Source organism: Oncorhynchus mykiss, chromosome 21, assembly GCF_013265735.2.
Source record: "Oncorhynchus mykiss isolate Arlee chromosome 21, USDA_OmykA_1.1, whole genome shotgun sequence".
NCBI lineage: Eukaryota > Metazoa > Chordata > Actinopteri > Salmoniformes > Salmonidae > Oncorhynchus > Oncorhynchus mykiss.
This window is the reverse complement of record NC_048585.1, coordinates 54,565,920-54,588,419: the sequence shown is the minus strand read 5'-3', so window position 1 is coordinate 54,588,419 and position 22,500 is coordinate 54,565,920. Positions and strand designations below refer to the sequence as shown.

General features: G+C 41.4%; 1 protein-coding gene across 3 annotated transcripts in view; it reads left to right on the top strand.

Annotated features, from left to right (window-relative positions):
- Positions 1–22,500, top strand: part of sorcs2 (sortilin-related VPS10 domain containing receptor 2) — a 407,416-nt gene that overhangs the window by 337,074 nt on the left and 47,842 nt on the right. For all 3 annotated transcript variants that reach the window (XM_036958238.1, XM_036958237.1, XM_036958236.1), the window contains exons 4-7: positions 971–1,135; positions 3,122–3,195; positions 6,592–6,656; positions 8,751–8,869. In XM_036958238.1, the coding sequence (XP_036814133.1) occupies positions 971–1,135; positions 3,122–3,195; positions 6,592–6,656; positions 8,751–8,869 (423 nt within the window). The remainder of the gene's footprint in view (positions 1–970; positions 1,136–3,121; positions 3,196–6,591; positions 6,657–8,750; positions 8,870–22,500) is intronic.

Sequence of the window (22,500 nt, the reverse complement as noted above, 5' to 3'; positions counted from 1 at the left end):
ACACACACACACACAGACACAGACACAGACACACACACACACACACACACAGACACACACACACACACACAGACACAGACACAGACACACAGACACACAGACACACACACAAAACGCTTACACACAACCACACAGCCCAGAGTAATACTTAAGGTATGAGGGGCATAGCAATAGCAATGTGGAGCGAGAGGGAGAGAGGGAGAGAGAGAGGAAGAGAGAGGGAGATAGAGAGAGAACAAGAAAAAGACAGAGGAGGAGAGAGGGAGCGAGAGATGAGAGAGGAGGAGAGAGGAGGAGAGAGATGAGAGAGGAGGAGAGAGATGAGAGATGAGAGAGGAGGAGATATATGAGAGAGGAGGAGAGAGGAAGAGAGACGAGGAGAGAGTAAGTAAGATAACTTGTGCAATTAAACATGCCACACATTCAGTGTATACAGTTTGCCCCATCTTTCTCCTCTTTGGACGGTTTGCTCATGACTGAGTGTTGCAGATAACAGAATTTTGAACAATACGATTGGCTAATAAGTTGGTGTTGATCATAGCTTAGCACTATTGATGGTTATCCTGTCCAACACTTAATGGTGATTGGTGAGATGGTAAACTCAGAGTTCCCCACTACAATTTGTTCCATTTATGAGCTATAAAAGGGAATATTAGATAATCAATATGGTGTCTCTACTGAGTAAGAGGTAAACCACGGTGATGAAATGTTCTGGTGGCCTTGAGAATGGCCCTGATTGGGAGTACGGTGTGTGTGCGTGTGTGTGTGTGTGTGTGTGTGTGTGTGTGGGTGTGGGTGTGGGCGGGGGGGGGGGGGGGGGGGGGGGGTGTCTCTACAACTACAATAAAACTGCTGACAGAACTAAATCATTTCAACTCATCAACTACACTACTCCTCATTCAGATATTACCACATTACACATCCCTTATCCGTATATACCTTCTGACCTCTGACCTCTCTCCCCTGTCAGGTGATCCTGGTGAGTTCGTCCATTAACGAGCGGGACCAGTTGCTGTTCATCAGTACAGACGAGGGCTCCTCTTTCCAGCGCCAGCCCCTCTCCTTCACTGCTGAGACCCTCCTCTTCCACCCTAAGGAGGAGGACAAGGTGCTGGCTTACTGCAAGGAGGGCAAGGTGGGTCACCATCAAACAACCACGTCACAGTCCGATTGTTCCAGACTTAGACGTCTGTTGTTTTTTTTATGAGGAGATTGCCCTGAACAAAATCACCATCGTTCAGCGGCAAAACAGTCGATCAAAAGCTATTTCTAATAAATACAGCCACTTACTACCAACCTGAGCATTTTATGACAACAGGTCTACAACAAAGACCAACTCATAGCAGGAGTTTCCTTTCACTGTGTTGCTTGATTCCAACTAGATCTCACAGTCTCACGTCAGAATTAGACGTTCATCCATGTTTCTCAAACTTCACATTTCGACATTGTTGCAAACATCACATTTCAAAGTGTTTAAGGTTACGTTTAGGCATTAACTCAGAATTTGTCATGTTAGAGTTAAGTTTACGCAGTAAGTCTGAAAGCTTAAAGTTAGGCATTAACTCCAAATGGTTACGGTAAAGGTTTAGGTTTGGAACAGTCTTAAAGCAAACATCTCAAAAACAACTTTCTTTTGCTGGATTTGAACTTGCAACCTTTGTGAATCAGATGCCTATCCGCCATTCCAGTCTACAATGCCCTAGCAAAAACCCCAAACGTAGGTAACAGCGCACAACGTTGCCCCTAGTGGACAGTTTCCACCGCATCTCCCGATGGACGTCGAATACTGACTTGTATCACTGGTGACCTGGCTGCATAATGAATGAACTGGATAAGATAGCCTTCCCCCAGCAAAGACAGCATTTAATAGCATACTGTTGTTTTATTTACAGAATGGCTTTTTTTATTCATAGTTGGTGCAATGACTACATATTATTCTAGTTTACATTGCTGAAAAGAGGGAGTAGGTGGGTAAAGAGAATTTCCCTAAGGCACAGATTTAGGATCAGTTTTACCTTCCCTGGATCCCAACCATAGCCGTTATGAGAGGAAAGTGCAAAAGTGTCCTCAGACCAGTGTCTGGGGACATCTCTGCATGTTCTGTCTCTTCGATCTCTTCTCCGATAACTCAGACAGTCACAGTAGCAACAGCATATGGAGGGAACTCCACTTTAATAATTAACAATTAATTAAACATGAAATTCAATTAGGTTTTAATCTACTCCATGTGGCCAGGCTACAGATGGAGAGTCAAAAATCATTTAACAGTGCAAAAAAAATCATTTCATATTAATATGTTTATAGGGAAAGATAGTTTTTTGAGATCACTCCATGAGATTCCTATCAAGGTTATTCTTTGAGAATGTTGTGATGGTCAGGTTTGATTTAACGAGGTTCTGGCCATCTAGTTGTATTATGTTTGCTCAAAATGAATAAATGGGGCTCTCTGGAATTCAGTGAGAGATTCTGTGTTTTGTAAGCGTAATGTAAGTGCATGTACACTTACAATACACTGTGTGTGTGTGTGCGTGTGCGTGCGCGTGCGTGTGAGTGTGTGTGTGCGTGTGTGTGTGTGGCAGTAAGGGAATGTGTACAGGCTCAGGGGTGAAATCATTTTTGTTCTTTTCATATGTCTTCTGGGATACCTTGTGAGAAAAATCTATACATTTTCATTATAAAGCCGATCAATGGTGCACATGCACACACAACAAACACACAACCACACAGACACACACACACACTTACAACCACACTTACACACACACACACACACACACACACACACACACACACACACACACACACACACACACAAATTCACTCACATGGAATGGCCTACTAAGATGAATAGAGGTTGGCCTGGTGTAGGTGAACCGTAAAATTCACTTGCTTGACTTACTGGACTGTACGCTCTACTACACACAACCTCCCCATTCGCTACACACACAGAGGGACGTACAGGGATGACACAATCACCAACACGGACATGAAAATCTACGACAACCATCCAGTTCACCTCCATACAAATCCTGTTTATCTGTTTTTTTTTTCATATCAATTCATGACATTTCTACTGAGTAAACAACTGTTGTTTGATAGGTTGGATGTTTTTATTTCACAGCTCTACGTGTCCATGGATTTGGGCCGGAAGTGGACTCTAATGCAGGAACGAGTAACCAAGGGCAGAATATTCTGGTAAATTCTGATCGCAAATCTGTCCTTATAATCTAACTTGCTTTATTTGCCGTTCAGTAACTCTGCCTTTACAACATAAAATATAGCTGTGAGTTTTAGATCTCCCCTTCTGCATCCATTTTCTCTCCATCCCTCCCTCCTCCCTCCTCCCTCTCTCCAGTTCTGAGCAGAAGGTCATATATCGAGACTACCTGCTGTTTTCTTCTCTCAGAGAAATGATCGGCTTCACAATGGCTGGTTCCAGATCAGTGGTTATGAAGCCAGTAGTGTTGAGACCTGGACAGGTCTGAGTTATCAGCTGGTTCCAGATCAGTGGTTATGAAGCCAGAAGTGTTGAGACCTGGACAGGTCTGAGTTATCAGCTGGTTCCAGATCAGTGGTTATGAAGCCAGTTGTGTTGAAACCGGGACATCCTTGATTTATCTGTCCAAACCCAATGCACAAATCATCCCAAGCTAGAGCGTTACAAACACTCCAGGGCTCCTGAGTGGCGCAGCAGTCTAAGGCACTGCATCTCAGTGCAAGAGGCATCACTGCAGTGCCTGGTTCAAATCCAAACTGAATCACATCTGGCCATGACTGGGAATCTTATAAGGCAGTGCACAGTTGACCCAGTGTTGTCTCTCATTGTAAATAAGAATTTGTTCTTAACTGACTTGCCCCCCAAAAATGTACTTCTCACTATGGGTCTAGATAGGCTATTCCTAACCTGCTTTCTGTGTCAAGTTGTGTCTGATAACAGATCTAGGATCAGATTACACAACCAAATCCAGACCTTTGACCACTAATAGTTAAGATGTCAAACTGATTTTAGATCTGGCCTTAGAGGCAATTTCCTCACACTTCCCAATGCATTGCATTTGAACATATGGATCCCATCTCAAAGGGTATTATTTATGATGTATACATTGGCAGTAGATGGAGAAAATAAGAGATCAACAGTGCCTTGCAAAAGTATTCATTTTTCTATATTTCTTTTTGCATTACAACCTGTAATTGAAATTGATTTTTATTTGGAATTCATGTAATGGACATATAAACACGTTTGGTGTTTGCCAAAAGGCATTTGGGAGACTCCCCAAACATATGGAAGAAGGTACTCTGGTCAGATGAGACTAAAATTGATATTTTTGGGTATCACGGAAAATGTCTGGCGCAAACCCAACACCTCTCATCACCCCGAGAACACCATCCCCACAGTGAAGCATGGTGGTGGCAGCATCATGTTTTTCATCGGCAGGGACTGGGAAACTGGACAGAATTTAAGGAATGATGGAATGATGGATGGAATGATGGATGGAATGATGGATGGTGCTAAATACAGGGAAATTCTTGAGGGAAACCTGGTTCAGTTTTCCAGAGATTTGAGACTGGGACGGAGGTTCATCTTCCAGCAGGACCATGACACCTAAGCATACTGCTAAAGCAACACTCGAGTGGTTTAAGGGGAAACATTTAAGTGGCCTAGTCAAAGCCCAGAACTCAATCCAATTGAGAATCTGTGGTATGACTTAAAGATGGCTGTACACCAGCAGAACGCATCCAACTTGAAGGAGCTGGAGCTGTTTTTCCTTGAAGAATGTCCACAATCCCAGTGGCTAGATGTGCCAAGCTCATAGAGACTTGCATCTGTAATTGCTGTGAAATGTGTCTCTACAAAGTTTTATGTTTATTTTGTATTATTTATTGTTTGTTTCACAATAAAACATATTTTACTTCTTCAAAGTGTTAGGCATGTCGTGTAAATCAAACGATACAAACCCCCCCAAAATATATTTTAATTCCAGGTTGTAAGGCAACGAAATTGGAAAAATTCCAGGGGGGGGGGTGTATACTTTTGCAAGCCATTGTACATAATCCACAGAGCACATGTGTCAACCCAACCACTGACTACTAATAAAACCATCACCATTTGTTTTTGCCAGTGACTCTCTGAACAATACAATAATATCCAGTATGTAGTGAGGCGTAAAATGCTAACAGAGACACAGTAGTTATATGTCTAGGGCCTAGTTGTTCCTGCTCCAGTCGTAGGGTCAAGATTTGATTTTTCTCTAACTAGAACACACTAGGGCTGAGAGTGCTTTCTGACCACATGCGCTGACAGGGAAAACTCCTGGGCCTTAAAAAGCCTGTCAAAGCATCCATGCTTTCCGATAGGCCAGCATTAGCTGATTGTTAGGCCTGTAATAGCCTTGTTCTCCCTGTGGAAGAGAAGAATGGTCTGGAAGCCAATCCTGATAAATCAAGTTCACTTGAAAGAGCTAGTCAGCTACTATCTGACGGGGTGGTCCGTCCAACAAGATGTATGCCACAGACACTGAGGCTTTATACAACTCTGTTTCTCTACTTATTCAGAGTTGGGTTTAGAGGTTGTTACTGGCTAGTGGCTATCCCAGGAAATAGAACCGAGGTGAACTGGTTACGGGTTTCGTGAACTTGTGGCTCGTGTGGTGTTGATGGCCATGAGCAGACAGAAAGAACATCTCAGAGAATGCCAAACTATGTGAGTAGAATACTGATATTATGGCAGACGTTTGATAGAATACAAAAAGGAGTTGTGTTCTCTCTCTCTCCCTCCCTCCCTCCTTTCCTCTTTCCCTACCACCTTCTCTCCCTCTCTTCCACAACCTGCTACAGTAATTGCACATACAGGCTCTTTATACGGACCGTAATGGAGGTTTTATATATTTAACATATATCTTTAAAGAGCTGAGGAGATTTCACAGACTTCACTACTGACTTCTAATCAGAGAGAAAGTGGTAAAGGGAAGAGGGAGAGTGGCGGGAGAGAGGGGGGAGAGGGGGCAGAGAGAGAGGGGTGCAGAGAGAGAGGGGAGCAGAGAGAGAGGGGGTGAGAGAGAGCGGGGAAAGAGAGAGGGGGGTGAGAGAGAGCGGGGAAAGAGAGAGGGGGGAGAGGGGGGGAGAGAGAGAGAGAGGTGGGAGAGGGGGCAGAGAGAGAGGGGTGCAGAGAGAGAGGGGGTGAGAGAGAGCGGGGAAAGAGAGAGGGGGGTGAGAGAGAGCGGGGAAAGAGAGAGGGGGGAGAGGGGGGGGAGAGAGAGAGAGAGGGGGGTGAGAGGGGGGGAGAGAGAGAGAGAGGGGAAGAGAGAGAGAGCTGGGAAGAGAGAGAGAGGTGGGGAGAGAGGGGGGGCGGGGAAAGAGAGATGGGGAGAGGGGGGGAGAGAGTGGTGGGAAAAGAGAGAGTGGTGGGGAGTAGAGAGAGGTGGGGGTGGGAGCGGGGAAAGAGAGAGAGAGGGAGAAAAGAGAGAGGAGGGAGAGAGAGGGGGAAAGAGAGAGAGGGGGGAAAGAGAGAGGGGGAAGGGCGGGTGAAGTGCACAAGAAGATAAGTTCTGTTGTTCCAACTTTCAACTTGATATCTAGCTTCCTCTGTCTCAGGTCTGTGGCTGGTGTAGATGTGGACCCTGACTTGGTGCATATGGAGATGCAGGACACAAGTGGAGGTACTGTGCTGTTCTTTCAGTGTGCACGCATGTCTGGACTTTCTGTGAACTCTATCCTTACCCACTTCCTCACTGACTATACACTATTACAAAATGAGTACACCTACTTCCTCTAGTATCCCCTGAACACACATTGCCACCCTCAACTACCCATCTCTCATTTTCCTCCTCTCCATTCAAGACAAGTCTACTGTCTGTTCCACTCCCACAGGCACCAATAACCTTTCTCTCTCGATCCCTCTCCTTCTCCTCCTATTGGCCTGTCCCTAATCTGCCTCTGAAACCTCAGTGTAGACTCCGGTAATAAAGGGGGTGATGGGTTGACCTTCTAGTGAGGTCATGGTGGAGTCAGGGGGGAGTCAGGAAGAAGTCAGAGGGGAGTCAGGGGGAATTCAGTGCCCAGGTCCCCAGTCAGAGTGGATTGTCATATCAGCAGCCAGCCAGGTTAGCTCTGCACTACCCACCAAGGGGGTAATAGGAGTGTGTAGAGTGGAGGGTGTAGAAGGAGTGTGCGTGTGTGTGTGTGTGTCTGCATGCCTATGATAGAATGCATGTGTGTTTGCTTTAATATGCTGAGCCATGTCTTCCCGCTCGGTACACTTTGACAACCCATCATTCCACAGAGTAGACCAGGAGAATAAAACAGACTGACACTGGAAGACAGGGGAAGAAGGAGAGGAAGGACAAATGAAGGAGAGAACATGTTAATGCCTTGTTTGTTACACAACACATCTCCCCTGATATGAAGTCACTTAAAACAAATCATCTTCCCCCCCAAAAAATGAGAAACAACTTCCAAATCCCATAGGTGTGTCTATACTTTCTGATGGGGAACTGAACATGCAGCTTAGAGTCTGGAACCTGTCATCTGGAACAAGCCTGGGCCGTGTTTTTTTCAGAGAACCAGAGAGGCTGTCTGTCTGGCCCAGCTGCCCAGGCAGGAGAGCTCTTCCCTGGGCTAGGCAGAGCCACATGGTCCTTCTCCCCCCCACCCTCCCCCCACCTCTCCATTGCACGGCAGCTCCCACTTCCAGACGGATGGGCTAGAGGGGCCTGGGCGACCAGGCATGCCAGGCCAAGCTGTTCCCCCTGCGCCCCCCGTCACCCTGGGTCCTGTCAAGGTTAAACGATGGCAGGTACCAGGGGGGACGGATGGTGGCCTGGTGGCCTGGTCACACAATCTACCTGAGCCCGAGAGAGAGGCCTAAGGCCAGCACACAAGCCTGGGACTTGCCTAGGGTCTATGCCCAGGGATGGTGAGTGATGAGGGGGTAGATGGGAGGTAGGGGTGGAGGGTTGATGGATGAGGCTGGCAGGGTCTGTGTGTGTGTCGTTAGGGAGATTGATGTGGAGCGTGGCGAGGCCACTAATGCAGACACATGGACACACTGTCGTCTAGTCACACATCCAGATACACAAAGCAACACAACAAACAGGTCTACACAGACTCACATAAACAGGTTAACCTGGTTTAACTCTATTAAAACATCTCCACGTTCCATCAACCAGTCTTTCACACTGTCCACATAATTCATGTGGTAATCGATGTCTGTAGGGCCAAAACTATTATTTTCCTCATTTTTTACTTTCGTTTTACTTTCCAGCTGCACATTTTTCCCCAAGTCCTTGTCAGCCTCCTTGGGGTGCTGAGAAGTATTTATGTCTGTAATAAAACACTTTTGTGGGGAAAACCCCATACTGATTGGCTGGGCCTGGCTCCCCAGTGGGTGGGCTTATGCCCTTCCAAGGCCCACCCATGGCAACATCGCTAGCTTGTCATCTCCCTGACGACTCTTGCCACTACAGTTGTTGCTGATGCAGATGCTGTGTGTGAAATTCAGTACGGTTCAGCGTAACCCCACCCCACACCATATCTAACGAAACAACCTTAAAATTGGTACATTTAGAGTTTTACATCAACAAATATCCTTCAATTCATTGGATTTTTATGTCTTATCAAAATGAAATTAAACCAATAAATACATTTACGCAATTAAATATATTTCTGTAAAACATTTGTACATTGTCCCCTACAATAATGTGTATTCTGGGGGTGGGGCTCTAACAACTGCACCCTTAATTCTCTCTCCCCAGGGTACCTGTATGTAACCTGTCTGATCCAGAACTGCTCAGACAAGACCGTAACGGCTCAGTTCCTGGGGAAGATTGACCACAACTCTCTCTCAGTCCAGGACGACTACATATTTGTCAAGGTAAAGACACATTTATTATAAAACCCCTTTGTATTTGTGATATGTCTTCACGATTGTTTGGTTATAATGTGCCACAATGGTATAGACACAATGGTATTGGAAGCTGGCTTGATTTTATACAACCTGTGTTTATCCAGGTTAGTGTTATTGTCATAACATTTATTTTTCAAGAGAGACCTGGTCAGAGACAGCAGCAGGGGGGGAACAACGTTTCAGACACGTCTCATAGACAAATCAGAAACAAAACACAAAATACATACAGAAACATCTGAGATAAAAATCAACCATATGTACCACTGCATAAAATCCTAATGACATCCTCATGATTGAAATGTCCCTCTCTTAATCTACACACTTTGGCATTCATATATGAAGGAATGTTAATGAACGCTTGCTTATTAAGGAATGGTTGTTTGTAAGGACATTACACGTCATATGATGGAGCTCCCATTGTCACTAGTGGGCTTAATAGCTATAATAGTAGCTATACTGAAATAGTAGCTATAATAACAGCTATAATAGTATCTATAGTAGTGTCTATTGTGGTAAATATAGTAGTATATATAATAGCAGCTATAGTAGTATATATAATAGTATATATAATAGTATCTATAGTAGTATCTATAGTAGTATCTATAGTAGTATCTATAGTAGTGTCTATTGTGGTATATATAGTAGTATATATAATAGCAGCTATAGGAGTATCTATAGTAGTATCTATAGTAGTATCTATAGTAGTATCTATAGTAGTATCTATTGTGGTATATATAGTAGTATATATAATAGCAGCTATAGGAGTATCTATAGTAGTATGTATAATAGTATACATATATAATAACAGCTATAATAGTATCTATAATAGTATCTATAGTAGTATCTATAGTAGTATCTATAGTAGTATCTATAGTAGTGTCTATTGTGGTATATATAGTAGTATATATAATAGCAGCTATAGGAGTATCTATAGTAGTATCTATAGTAGTATCTATAGTAGTATCTATAGTAGTGTCTATTGTGGTATATATAGTAGTATCTATAGTAGTATCTATAGTAGTGTCTATTGTGGTAAATATAGTAGTATATATAATAGCAGCTATAGTAGTATATATAATAGTATATATAATAGCAGCTATAGTAGTATCTATAGTAGTATCTATAGTAGTATCTATAGTAGTATCTATAGTAGTGTCTATTGTGGTATATATAGTAGTATATATAATAGCAGCTATAGGAGTATCTATAGTAGTATCTATAGTAGTATCTATAGTAGTATCTATAGTAGTATCTATAGTGGTATATATAGTAGTATATATATAATAGCAGCTATAGGAGTATCTATAGTAGTATCTATAGTAGTATCTATAGTAGTATCTATAGTAGTGTCTATTGTGGTATATATAGTAGTATATATAATAGCAGCTATAGGAGTATCTATAGTAGTATCTATAGTAGTATCTATAGTAGTATCTATAGTGGTATATATAGTAGTATATATAATAGCAGCTATAGGAGTATCTATAGTAGTATGTATAATAGTATACATATATAATAACAGCTATAGTAGTATGTATAATAGTATACATATATAATAGCAGCTATAGGAGTATCTATAGTAGTATCTATAGTAGTATCTATAGTAGTATCTATAGTGGTATATATAGTAGTATATATAATAGCAGCTATAGGAGTATCTATAGTAGTATGTATAATAGTATACATATATAATAACAGCTATAGTAGTATCTATAGTAGTATCTATAGTAGTATCTATAGTGGTATATATAGTAGTATATATAATAGCAGCTATAGGAGTATCTATAGTAGTATCTATAGTGGTATATATAGTAGTATATATAATAGCAGCTATAGGAGTATCTATAGTAGTATGTATAATAGTATACATATATAATAACAGCTATAGTAGTATGTATAATAGTATACATATATAATAACAGCTATAGTAGTATCTATAGTAGTATCTATAGTGGTATATATAGTAGTATATATAATAGCAGCTATAGGAGTATCTATAGTAGTATGTATAATAGTATACATATATAATAACAGCTATAGTAGTATCTATAGTAGTATCTATAGTAGTATCTATAGTAGTATCTATAGTGGTATATATAGTAGTATATATAATAGCAGCTATAGGAGTATCTATAGTAGTATGTATAATAGTATACATATATAATAACAGCTATAATAGTATCTATAGTAGTATCTATAGTAGTATCTATAGTAGTATCTATAGTAGTATCTATAGTAGTATCTATAGTGGTATATATAGTAGTATATATAATAGCAGCTATAGTAGTATATATAATAGTATCTATAGTAGTATCTATAGTAGTATCTATAGTAGTATCTATAGTAGTATCTATAGTGGTATATATAGTGGTATATATAATAGCAGCTATAGTAGTATATATAATAGTATCTATAGTAGTATCTATAGTAGTAGCTATAGTAGTATCTATAGTAGTATCTATAGTAGTATCTATAGTGGTATATATAGTAGTATATATAATAGCAGCTATAGTAGCATATATAATAGTATCTATAGTAGTATCTATAGTAGTAGCTATAGTAGTATCTATAGTAGTATCTATAGTAGTATCTATAGGGGTATATATAGTAGTATATATAATAGCAGCTATAGGAGTATCTATAGTAGTATCTATAGTAGTATCTATAGTAGTATCTATAGTAGTATCTATAGTGGTATATATAGTAGTATATATAATAGCAGCTATAGGAGTATCTATAGTAGTATGTATAATAGTATACATATATAATAACAGCTATAGTAGTATCTATAGTAGTATCTATAGTGGTATATATAGTAGTATGTATAATAGTATACATATATAATAACAGCTATAGTAGTATCTATAGTAGTATCTATAGTAGTATCTATAGTAGTATCTATAGTGGTATATATAGTAGTATATATAATAGCAGCTATAGGAGTATCTATAGTAGTATGTATAATAGTATACATATATAATAACAGCTATAGTAGTATCTATAGTAGTATCTATAGTAGTATCTATAGTGGTATATATAGTAGTATATATAATAGCAGCTATAGGAGTATCTATAGTAGTATGTATAATAGTATACATATATAATAACAGCTATAGTAGTATGTATAATAGTATACATATATAATAACAGCTATAGTAGTATCTATAGTAGTATCTATAGTGGTATATATATTAGTATATATAATAGCAGCTATAGGAGTATCTATAGTAGTATCTATAGTAGTATCTATAGTAGTATCTATAGTGGTATATATAGTAGTATATATAATAGCAGCTATAGGAGTATCTATAGTAGTATGTATAATAGTATACATATATAATAACAGCTATAGTAGTATCTATAGTAGTATCTATAGTAGTATCTATAGTAGTATCTATAATAGTATCTATAATAGTAGCAATAGTAGCTATAATAGTAGCTATAATAGTATCTATAGTAGTTGCTATAGTAGTATATATAGTAGTAACTATAGTAGTAGCTATAGCATAATCTATAGTAGTATCTATAATTGTATCTATAGTAGTAGGTATAGTATTATCTATAATAGTAACAATAATAGTAGCTATAATAGTAGTTATACTGTAGTAGTAGTTATAGTAGTAGCAACAGTAGTATCTATAGTAGTAGACACTGTCACGGCCGTTAAAAGAACTGGACCAAGGTGCAGTGTCGTGCGCGTACATTTTCTCTTTTATTCAAAATGACGGTGTCAAAACAATAAACAATACAAAACACACCGTGAAGCTTAAGGCTATGTGCCATCATACAAAGTTAACTTCCCACAAACACGGGTGGGAAAAAGGGTACCTAAGTATGGTTCCCAATCAGAGACAACGATAGACAGCTGTCCCTGATTGAGAACCATACCCACCCAAAACATAGAAATAGAAAATCATAGAAACACAAAACATAGAATGCCCACCCAAACTCACGCCCTGACCAAATCAAAATAGAGACATAAAAAGGATCTCTAAGGTCAGGGCGTGACAGTACTGCCCCCCCAAAAGGTGCGGACTCCGGCCGCAAAACCTAAACCTATAGGGGAGGGTCTGGGTGGGCATCTATCCGTGATGGCGGCTCAGGTGCGGGACGCAGACCCCGCTCCACCTTTGGCTCACCCCACTTTGGTGGCACCTCTGGTGTGGGGACCCTCGCCGCCGACCCCGGACTGGGGACCCTCGTTGCGGGCCCCGGACTGGAGGCCGTCGCTGCGGGCTCCGGACTGGAGGCCGTCACTGGGGGCTCCGGGCTGGAGAACGTCGCTGGAGGCTCCGGACTGGAGGCCGTCTCTGGAGGCTCCGGGCTGGAGGCCGTCTCTGGAGGCTCCGGGCTGGAGGCCGTCTCTGGAGGCTCCGGGCTGGAGGCCGTCTCTGGAGGCTCCGGGCTGGAGGCCGTCTCTGGAGGCTCCGGGCTGGAGGCCGTCTCTGGAGGCTCCGGGCTGGGCGCAGGCACAGCACTCACCAGGCTGGGGAGACACACAGGAGACCTAGCTCTGGGAGCAGGCACAGGACTCACCAGGCTGGGGAGACATACAGGAGGCCTCTTCCTTGGCCGAGGCACCGGATACACTGGGCCGTGGAGACACACTGGTGGCCTCGAGCGCAGAGCTGGCACCACCCGTTCTGGCTGGATGCCCACTTCCACCCGGCAAATGCACAGAGCACACCGGCCTGTGAATGCTCGGCTGAGATCACCCATAGCACGGGGCCTGACCAGTCACATGCTCGCCACGGTAAGCACAGGGAGTTGGCTCAGGTCTCCAACCTGACTCTGCCAAACTCCCCGTGTTTCCCCAAAACAATTTTTGGGGGGCTGCCTCTCGGGCTTCCTTGCCAGCCGTGTTCCCTCATAATGTTGCCGCTCCACCTTAGCTGCCTCCAGTTTCTCCCGTGGACGGCAATACTCCCCAGCCTGCCTCCAGGGTCCCTTACCATCCAGGATCTCCTCCCATGTCCAGGAGTCCTTTTTACCACACTGCTTGGTCCTTTGGTGGTGGGAAGTTCTGTCATGGCCGTTAAAAGAACTGGACCAAGGTGCAGCGTGGTGAGCGTACATTTTCTCTTTAATTCGAAATGACGGCGTCAAAACAATAAACAATACAAAACACACCGTGAAGCTTAAGGCTATGTGCCATCATACAAAGTTAACTTCCCACAAACACGGGTGGGAAAAAGAGTACCTAAGTATGGTTCCCAATCAGAGACAACGATAGACAGCTGTCCCTGGTTGAGAACCATACCCAGCCAAAACATAGAAATAGAAAATCATAGAAGGGGGGGCCAAAATGACGCCATAGAGAGAACACTGTGTTTCAGCGAGCTCCCGTGGCATTCATAAATGTATATTTTTACATTCATCTCCTAGCTTGAAAAAGTGGTAGAATTGGCTAAATAAGTTATCCAACAATGAGTCTTGACGGCTATTTCTCAACAATCTCTGACAACATGCTCAACAAAACTACTAAGAACTCGACCAAATCCACCATCCCTGTAGATGTGCAGGAGGAGCTAGCTAACGTTAGCGAAGCTAACAACATTGCGGATGCAGGCACAATGGATTCAAAAGATGACTGATAACATTATTAAAGTGACCAATGTTAAGATAAGAACGGTCTTGGAAGTAATAGCAGGCCATCCAACTGAACTACAGAGGGTTGTGAAACGTGTTGATGAGGCAGAAGGAAGAATTGCTACAGTGGAAACTTCAACTACATCTATGGACACTAAGATAAAAGCACTTGAGAAACAGGTGCGCGAAATGGCGGAGCACATTGACGACTTGGATAATCAAGGACGCAGATACAATATTCGTGTTGTGGGACTCCCGGATAATTCTGAAGGGACACGTTCAGTAAACAATTTTGAGGAATGGATCCCTGGCTACCTACAAATGGACACTAAGGCTGGTCGTGTGAAGCTGGACAGAGCCCATCGCTCTCATGCACCAATACCCGGTCCCAACCAGCGCCCACGGCCAGTGGTTATAAAGTTCCACAACTTCACCGACAAGCAGCGCGTCATGGACGCGGCTAGAAACATCGGTTCTGACGGTAGTCAATGTAAAGGTCCAAAGGTCTCATTCTTCAATAATTATTCCACAGCGGTTGTACGAAGAGGCAAAGCGTTTGATGAGGCGAAGGCTCGACTCAAGAGAATGAAGATGGACTACGCACTGTTGTACCCGGCCACATTGAAGATTATGGTCAACGGATCGCCTGAAAAACTCTACACACCTGAAGAGGCTGCTGCGTTTATTGACTCTCTCGGGTAAATAACTTTACGCTGCACCTCCGCAGCATTGGATAACTTTTTTAGTTTCATTTGAATCTGATCATGAATGTGAGTTCTCACATACTCCGTCTCAGTAATATTCGTATCTTTATTATTTTTCTTGCTAAAGTAACTGCCGCTATAGCTCAGGCTGAGATATGTGTGAATCCATATTGGTGCCCAAGCTTGGTTTTAGGTGGAAGAGCCTCAATCTCCTTCTATTGATTTTCATTTCCATATTTATAAACGATGAGGCTATTGAGTGCAAAATGCGGACTTAAGAGTCTACATTGGAGAGTTGAAATCCCCTGCATGTTAGCTAGTGGGAAAACCCGCTTTTGGATCTTTACAGGTTTCATTTTTGGGTTTAGTATAGTTCGAGTTCAGGGTTCATATCGTTTGTTTATGCTCGGTGAGATAGAAGAGAGTTCAACACATGGAAAAAGGTACCACCCCACTTCTACAGTTGGATTCAGTCTGGATATTGAATGGTCAAAGTAAAATGGCAGGTAACAGACTGCTTGTATGTACATGGAACATTAGAGGGAGCCATAACCCTATTAAAAGGAAGAAGGTACTGTCTTTTAAAAATATATATATACAGTGCCTTGCGAAAGTATTCGGCCCCCTTGAACTTTGCGACCTTTTGACACATTTCAGGCTTCAAACATAAAGATATAAAACTGTATTTTTTTGTGAAGAATCAACAACAAGTGGGACACAATCATGAAGTGGAACGACATTTATTGGATATTTCAAACTTTTTTAACAAACCAAAAACTGACAAATTGGGCGTGCAAAATTGTTCAGCCCCCTTAAGTTAATACTTTGTAGCGCCACCTTTTGCTGCAATTACAGCTGTAAGTCGCTTGGGGTATGTCTCTATCAGTTTTGCACATCGAGAGACTGACATTTTTTCCCATTCCTCCTTGCAAAACAGCTCGAGCTCAGTGAGGTTGGATGGAGAGCAGTTTTCAGTTCTTTCCACAGATTCTCGATTGGATTCAGGTCTGGACTTTGACTTGGCCATTCTAACACCTGGATATGTTTATTTTTTAACCATTCCATTGTAGATTTTGCTTTATGTTTTGGATCATTGTCTTGTTGGAACACAAATCTCCGTCCCAGTCTCAGGTCTTTTGCAGACTCCATCAGGTTTTCTTCCAGAATGGTCCTGTATTTGGCTCCATCCATCTTCCCATCAATTTTAACCATCTTCCCTGTCCCTGCTGAAGAAAAGCAGGCCCAAACCATGATGCTGCCACCACCATGTTTGACAGTGGGGATGGTGTGTTCAGCTGTGTTGCTTTTACGTCTCACATAACGTTTTGCATTGTTGCCAAAAAGTTCAATTTTGGTTTCATCTGACCAGAGCACCTTCTTCCACATGTTTGGTGTGTCTCCCAGGTGGCTTGTGGCAAACTTTAAACAACACTTTTTATGGATATCTTTAAGAAATGGCTTTCTTCTTGCCACTCTTCCATAAAGGCCAGATTTGTGCAATATACGACTGATTGTTGTCCTATGGACAGAGTCTCCCACCTCAGCTGTAGATCTCTGCAGTTCATCCAGAGTGATCATGGGCCTCTTGGCTGCATCTCTGATCAGTCTTCTCCTTGTATGAGCTGAAAGTTTAGAGGGAGGGCCAGGTCTTGGTAGATTTGCAGTGGTCTGATACTCCTTCCATTTCAATATTATCGCTTGCACAGTGCTCCTTGGGATGTTTAAAGCTTGGGAAATCTTTTTGTATCCAAATCCGGCTTTAAACTTCTTCAGAACAGTATCTCGGACCTGCCTGGTGTGTTCCTTGTTCTTCATGATGCTCTCTGCGCTTTTGACGGACCTCTGAGACTATCACAGTGCAGGTGCATTTATACGGAGACTTGATTACACACAGGTGGATTGTATTTATCATCATTAGTCATTTAGGTCAACATTGGATCATTCAGAGATCCTCACTGAACTTCTGGAGAGAGTTTGCTGCACTGAAAGTAAAGGGGCTGAATAATTTTGCACGCCCAATTTTTCAGTTTTTGATTTGTTAAAAAAAGTTTGAAATATCCAATAAATGTCGTTCCACTTCATGATTGTGTCACACTTGTTGTTGATTCTTCACAAAAAAAATACAGTTTTATATCTTTATGTTTGAAGTCTGAAATGTGGCAAAAGGTCGCAAAGTTCAAGGGGGCCGAATACTTTCGCAAGGCACTGTATATTGAAATCGCCCTGTTGCAAGAAACTCATTTGGATGATAAGGAGCATCTGAAATTACAACAAGGGGGGTTTGGTCAAGTGTTTTTCTCATCCTTTACATCCAGAAATAGAGGTGTAGCAATTCTTGTGAAAAATAACTTACCTTAAGGTCTTGAATTGTGTGAAATATAAATTTGGTCGCTTTGTTATAATTAATGGTACTTTACAAGGGCAGAACATTTCCATAATGAATATTTACTTCCTCCCTGCCCACCCCCCTGCTCACCCCCCTGCTCACCCCCCTGATTTCCTCACTAAGGTTTTTCTAGACTTTTCAGAATTAAACTCGGACACTGCAGTGGTTGGAGGAGATTTTAACTGCTTGTTGAACCCCCTTATTGATAGGTTTCCCAGCGGTATAGCTTCACTCTCTCCTCAAGCTAAGTCACGTAAAGCTATTTGTGATGATCTGGGGTATTCGGATGTCTGGAGAACTTTTCATTCCTCCAACAGAGAGTTCACTTTTTTCTCTGCACCTCATGGATGTCAGACTACAATATATTACTTTTTTATGCCCAGGACGTCTTTGCAGTCTGTTTTATCTACTAGGATGGGAAGCATAGTCATATCTGATCATGCGGAGGTGACCCTGGACATAAAATTCAATCGGTCAAGACGTTGGAGGTTGAATACAACCATTCTTAAAGACCATACATTCACATCATATTTTATTACAGAGTTTAAAGCATTTTTCTCTATTAACTCTCAATCAACAGATAACCCCTCGCTCCTTTGGGAAACCTGTAAAGTGTACGCCAAGGGTCTGATTATGTTATACACAGCTACTAAGAGACGGGAAAAGCGTGAAAAGCCAAAAATGTTAGAGGGTGAATTAGGAACTAAAGAGAAGGACTACATTAAAACGCCCACTCCTGCCCTATTAAAGGAAATATCAGTCCTTAGATCAACGTTGGACTCTCCTAACACAGGACGCTGAAAAGAAAATTAGATTTGTCAGGCAAAAGCTATATGAACATGGCTATAAGCCAGGAAAGTACTTGGCATACCGAACTAAAAAGAGAGCCACTATTGCCACTATTACTGTAGAAAAGGCCCATGGAGTTGGTGGAATAATCCTTTAATTCATTGCCATTTACTCAGCTGGGCCAGGGGCGCTTTAATTAGGTCAGGTGGAAATGTCCGACAGATCTCAACTCCACAAAAGGAGGAAATTGCCATCGCCTGATCTCGCTGCTTTCTCTTCCTGAACTCCATCTGATCCAGAAGTTCTGTGCGTCCGTGAATCCACACTACCCAGTAAATATACCTCTTTATGGTTAAAGGAATTCCTGCCTCATTCTCATCCATTCCTCTGTCACCTGACACGTGACCACCTGTTCACCTTCACTGTCAGTCATCCTACCTGTCCAGCTACCCACACAGATTCCACATCTTTCAATTACTGATTCTGATGGCAATCAATTATATGAAAATAAATTGATAAATTACTAATTTAAGAAATTTTATGCGAACCTTTATGCCTCAGAACTCCCAAATGATGCACCCAAATTAATGGAGAACTTCTTTTCTAAGATTGAGCTCCCTACTATCTCCGAAGAACAGAGGTCTCTCCTTAATGCCCCTATTACAGAGGAAGAGATAATGCTCGCAATTAAGAATTTGCAAAATGGTAAGCCCCCAGGACCAGACGGGTTTTGTAGTGAGTTCTATAAAGAGTTCCATGGCCTGATCCTTGAGCCATTGCGTGATATGTTTAACCACTCATTTTCAAATGACCAGCTCCCTCAAACGCTGAGAGAAGCCAACATATCACTTATTCTCAAAAAGGGAAAATGTTGATTCTCTTGTTCCTCGTACAGACCAATTTCCCTTCTGAATGTGGATAGAAAATTGCTTTCTAAAATTTTAGCCACAAGATAAGAGGACTCACTGCCACTAATTGTGAAAGGAGACCAAACTGACTTCATGAAGGGCCGTAAGTCATGCAGGCTGCTTCTTAATGTAATTCAAGCCTACCAACAAAGTGCTATGGATGGTCTTGTGCTCTCCCTAGATGCTGAGAAAGCATTTGATCGTGTGGAGTGGTCTTACATATTCTAAATAAATTTGGTCCAGGGGACAACTTTATAAAATGGGTGAACGTTTTATGTGATGATCCTCGGGCTGCTGTCCTTACTAATGGGCTACGGTCAAATAGCTTCTCTATATACAGAGGTACCAGACAGGGCTGTCCTTTGTCCCCTCTCCTATTTGCACTTGTTATGGAACCACAGGGTAACGCCTGCTATACAGGGGCTGCTCATTGGTGAAGTTCACCATAAAATAAGCTTGTATGCTGATTATGTCCTGATATTCATCTCTAGTCCCGAGACTTCAATTACATCTCTTATTAATATTATTGAATTATTCACCTAATTCTCAGGCTACAAGATTAACATAACTAAATCAGAGGCTATGCCACTTGGTAACCTTCACTCTGTACCTAATACTTCTCACCCCTTCCTTTTTAAATGGTCTCCCTCAGTTTTTATGTATCTGGGTATATTTGTAACTCCTAAATTCCAGCAAATGTTCAAAGCCAATTTTGTTCCATTGTTTGATACAATAAGACAGGATCTGGAGCGCTGGAACTCTCTCCCGATTTCTTGGTTGGGTAGAATATCCCTCTTGAAAATGAACATTTTATCTAGACTACTTTACCCAATCCAAATGATCCCAGTATTACTCTCCAATAAGGTAATAAAGGATGTAAATGGTATCTATAATAGTATCTATAGTAGTAGCTATAGTAGCAGCTACAGTAGTGTCTATAATAGTAGCAATAATAGCTACAGTAGTATCTTCAATAGTATCTATTGTAGTAGCTATAGTTGTAGCTACAGTAGTATCTATAATAGTATCTATTGTAGTAGCTATAGTAGTAGCTACAGTAGTGTCTATAATAGTATCTATAGTAGTAGCTATAGTAGCAGCTACAGTAGTGTCTATAATAGTAGCAATAATAGCTACAATAGTATCTTTAATAGTATCTATAGTAGTAGCTATAGTAGCAGCTACAGTAGTATCTATAATAGTATCTATTGTAGTAGCTATAGTAGCAGCTACAGTAGTATCTATAATAGTATCTATAATATTATCTATAGTAGTAGCTACAGTAGTATCTATAGTAGTATCTATAATAGTATATATTATAGTAGCTATAGTAGTAGCTACAGTAGTGTCTATAATAGTATCGATTGTAGTAGCTATAGTTGTAGCTACAGTAGTATCTATAATAGTATCTATAATAGTATCTATAGTAGTAGCTACAGTAGTATCTATAGTAGTATCTATAATAGTATCTATTATAGTGACTATAGTAGTAGCTACAGTAATGTCTATAATAGTATATATTGTAGTAGCTATATTTGTAGCTACCGTAGTGTCTATAATCGTAGCAATAATAGCTACAGTAGTGTCTATAATAGTAGCAATAATAGCTAGAGTAGTATCTATAGTAGTATCTATAATAGTATCTATAGTAGTAGCTACAGTAGGAGCTATAATAGTATCTATAATATTATCTATAGTAGTAGCTACAGTAGTATCTCTAGTAGTATCTATAATAGTATCTATTGTAGTAGCTATAGTAGTAGCTACAGTAGTATCTATAATAGTATCTATTGTAGTAGCTATAGTTGTAGCTACAGTAGTATCTCTAGTAGTATCTATAATAGTATCTATTGTAGTAGCTATAGTAGTAGCTACAGTAGTATCTATAATAGTATCTATTGTAGTAGCTATAGTTGTAGCTACAGTAGTATTGTCACGCCCTGACCTTAGAGAGCCGTTTTATTTCTCTATTTGGTTAGGTCAGGGTGTGATTTGGGGAGGGCATTCAATGTTGTCTATTTCTTTGTTTTGGCCGAGTATGGTTCCCAATCTATCGTTGTCTCTGATTGGGAATCATACTTAGGTAGCCTCTTTTCCACCTGTGTTTGTGGGTAGTTATTTTCTGTTTAGTGTCTGTTTACCTGACAGAACTGTTCGCTGTTTCTGCAACTTCCACATGACTGGCCTGAACAAGCTGCTCTTGAACTTCCACATGACTGGCCTGAACAAGCTGCTCTTGAACTTCCACATGACTGGCCTGAACAAGCTGCTCTTGAACTTCCACATGACTGGCCTGAACAAGCTGCTCTTGAACTTCCACATCACTGGCCTGAACAAGCTGCTCTTCAGCTTCCACATCACTGGCCTGAACAAGCTGCTCTTCAGCTTCCACATGACTGTTCTGAACAAGCTGCTCTTCAGCTTCTACATGACTGTTCTGAACAAGCTGCTCTTCAGCTTCCACATGACTGTTCTGAACAAGCTGCTCTTCAGCTTCCACATGACTGTTCTGAACAAGCTGCTCTTCAGCTTCCACATGACTGTTCTGAACAAGCTGCTCGTCAACTTCCACATGACTGTTCTGAACAAGCTGCTCTTCAACTTCCACATGACTGTTCTGAACAAGCTGCTCTTCAACTTCCACATGACTGTTCTGAACAAGCTGCTCTTCAACTTCCACATGACTGTTCTGAACAAGCTGCTCTTCAACTTCCACATGACTGTTCTGAACAAGCTGCTCTTCAACTTCCACATGACTGTTCTGAACAAGCTGCTCGTCAACTTCCACATGACTGTTCTGAACAAGCTGCTCTTCAGCTTCTACATGACTGGCCTGAACAAGCTGCTCTTCAGCTTCTACATGACTGGCCTGAACAAGCTGCTCTTCAACTTCCACATGACTGTTCTGAACAAGCTGCTCTTCAGCTTAGCTCAGCAGGCAGTGTTAGTATTTTGAGTATCTTGCATTTACTTTCCCCCAGTGAGATCACGGGCCGTATTCACAAAGTGTCTCAAAGTAAACGTGTAGAATCTGGTCCCCCCCCCTGTCTTATTCATTATAATCTAAAATGAAAAACTGATCCTAGATCAGCACTTACCACAAACAGCCAAGCAGACTCTATTGAGCTGACACCACTGATCTATCACAGTGCTAACTAACGTTCACACTACCCCCATACTGTCAAATATTATGATGTCAGATGGGCTTTTTGTTGTTGTTGC